A 2,833-nucleotide genomic window follows, 5' to 3' on the forward strand; every position below is an offset into this window, starting at 1 on the left:
TGTCAACTGCTTGGGATGGTAGTTCCATTGTAATTTTTGAAAGTACGTGGAATTTCCAGCATGCTTCGAAATCAGCGCGATGGGACTGAAGGCGAACGATAGTAGAATGTTTGGATGCTGTAGACGAGAGTCCAACGCCGCTGATTGGAACGAATTCTCGTACACGTTTGAGTCCTAATTTCTAGATCAGTTGCTCCGATACGAAATTTAGTTGCGATCCAGAGTCGAGAAGAGCACGGGCCCAGATAAAGAGGAAAATGATCGAGGAGTATCAACCGTGCGAGTTTTGGACGCCGCGACAGATTGTAGAACAAGACTATGACTACGCAAAAAATCAGTCAGTTCGTAGTAGGTTGGGACATTTGTTGATTTGCGGTGAGATTCCCAATGACGAGTCATGAGCTCAACATAAAAATTAGCAATGTACTCCAATTTTCCGTTTCTTCTCCTACCCTTTCTAGCATCATCATATTTCTCTCATATTCGTCGATAAGATGGTTCAGTGATCCGTGACACTCTTTTTTCATAGGCTCTACCGCAAACAGGGAATCGACGTAGGACTTAACGATCAAATATTTGTTCTCGTACCGTCTTTGAAGCATCTCCCAAGCCACATAATAATTTTCTGACGTCACATCGATAACCTCAACCACACGTTTAGCTTCCTTGGAAAGCGCCGAAATTAAATATGAAAATTTATCTATGCTGCTGAGTTGAGGAGCGGAATCGATCAATGACTTGAATGAATCTCTAAAAGATGGCCATTCCTTAACAGACCCACCGAAAAGAGGAAGTCTAATCTCCGGCAGTTTCACTCGCAATTGAGCTGGTTGGGATATGACTGCCTGCTCAGCATGTCTAACATTTGCTTGGTTGGAGGCACACGAGCGTCTCCGCATTTCTGATTGGAGAAAAGCTTTTAATCTCATATAGGCTACATCAAATTCCTCCCGAGAAGTCTGAATTTGATCTCCGGCAATCGTAACATCATTCACGTTAACACTATCCGAGCGTTTCAGCGCGAACTCACTATCGTCTAATAAATCCATCTCAAGCCTAATTTCCTCATACTGACTAAATATCGATTCTAACCTGTCCATCCAAGTGTCCAATTTGTCCCTGTCTGTTTCATCTGAATAATTTGCAACCATGCGCTCGATAATGTTCAAAGAATCTTTACAGTAACGCTCCTTTTTAGAAAGCCTTTTGAGATTTTTCGCCATCCTGACAAAAGACAGCACTAAAATAATCCGTTTAATTCGTTCTCGCACACGTGTGCCAATATGCCAACCAACCCAAAAATATCTTACGTCAAGCGACTCTATCACGCAGAAATGCGGAACACCATTAAGCCAGATGAATTTAATCTTTGATATCTCCGTATATTCAGGTTAGAAGAAGCATGCAATTGTACTTACAGTCTTTATGCTAAACAATGAGAAACCAAGCCACACCACGCTGCGACGCTACAACGCTCGGACCACGCGTTCAACCACGCCACGTTGGGCTAACAATAGCGGGCGCTGACAAAAGAAACAGTAGAAACTCGTTTCGATGACGCCGATATATCCCGCTTATGACAATCACACTTTACCTTTGCAATTTATTTATATCACAATCGGTTTTATCTAACTGGCTTTAATTGCTCATATCTATTCACTGCCAGTTTTTATTATCTAGCACCTTTTGCACACCACGAGTTCGTTCGAAGATTTCAGATTTGGCGCATTGGCCAACACAAGTAATTGTCTCGCGAAAATCACACCGAACCGCGTAAATCGCGAACACTGTTCTTTACGGTCCTTGATCCGGTTCGAAGGACCAATTTATGATGCCGCGGTCAAGTCCTTCGGATTAAGAAGCAGTGCTCTTGATTTTGGAGTTAGAAACGACACGACTATTTATTGGCTCCGTCGAATATATGACAACGATATTCGATGTGATGCTAACTCGTTTGCTTCGCTTCTATCAAGTTTTATCATATGATAGGTAGAAACACGATCGGTCTGTTCGATCAGATGCTGAGATAGCCTGATAAGGAAACGGTAAAAGAAAGGGTAAACCGTATGTGTCCGATTCGAGCAGATTGCCGTCCCTAATCTACGAAATGCATGAACAGATCCCAAAGCCGAAAAAGGGCTCCAAGCCCGAAAAAGTACCCCAAGCCCGAAAAAGGACCCAAGCTTGAAAAGATACCCCACACCTGAAAAAGGACCCCAAGCCCTATATAGGATCTCAAACCCGATAAAGACCAAAAGCCCGAAAAAGGACCCCAAGCCCGAAAAAAGGGCCCCAAACACGAAAACCGACCCCAAGCCGGCAAAATACCCCAAGCCCGAAAAAAGATCCCAAGCCTGAAAAAGGACCCCAAGCCCGAAAAAAAACACTAAGCCCGAAAAAGGATCCTAAACCCGAAAAAGGACCCAAAGCCCGAAAAAGACCACAAGCCCGAAAAAAGAACCAGAAGTCCGAAAAAATACCACAAGAATATAGGCCTGAAAAAAAACCACAAGCCAGAAAAAGGAACACAAGCCCGAAAAAGCAACTCAAGCCCGAAGAAAGACCCCAAGCCTGAAAAAGCTCCTCAAGCCCAAAAAAAGACCCTAGGCCCGAAAAAGACCATAAGCCCGAAAAAGGACCCCAAACCCGAAAAAGGACCCCAAGCCCGAAAAAGGACCACAAGCCCGAAAAAGGACTCCAAGCCTGAAAAAGACCACACGCCCGAAAAAGACCTCATGCCCGAAAAAGGACACCAACTTAGAAAAGAACCATAAGCCCGAAAATCGAGTACAAGACTACAAGCTTGAAAAAGGACCCCAAGCCCGAAAAAGGA

General features: G+C 44.0%; 1 protein-coding gene across 1 annotated transcript; it reads right to left on the minus strand.

Annotated features, from left to right (window-relative positions):
• Positions 1–395: 395 nt before the first annotated feature.
• On the minus strand, positions 396–1,223 carry LOC131680237 (uncharacterized). Its single transcript, XM_058960956.1, has one exon. It carries the CDS (start codon positions 1,221–1,223, stop codon positions 396–398), a length of 828 nt encoding a protein of 275 aa, XP_058816939.1.
• Between the last annotated feature and the right edge of the window lie 1,610 nt (positions 1,224–2,833).

This window comes from Topomyia yanbarensis, chromosome 2 (genome assembly GCF_030247195.1).
Source record: "Topomyia yanbarensis strain Yona2022 chromosome 2, ASM3024719v1, whole genome shotgun sequence".
NCBI lineage: Eukaryota > Metazoa > Arthropoda > Insecta > Diptera > Culicidae > Topomyia > Topomyia yanbarensis.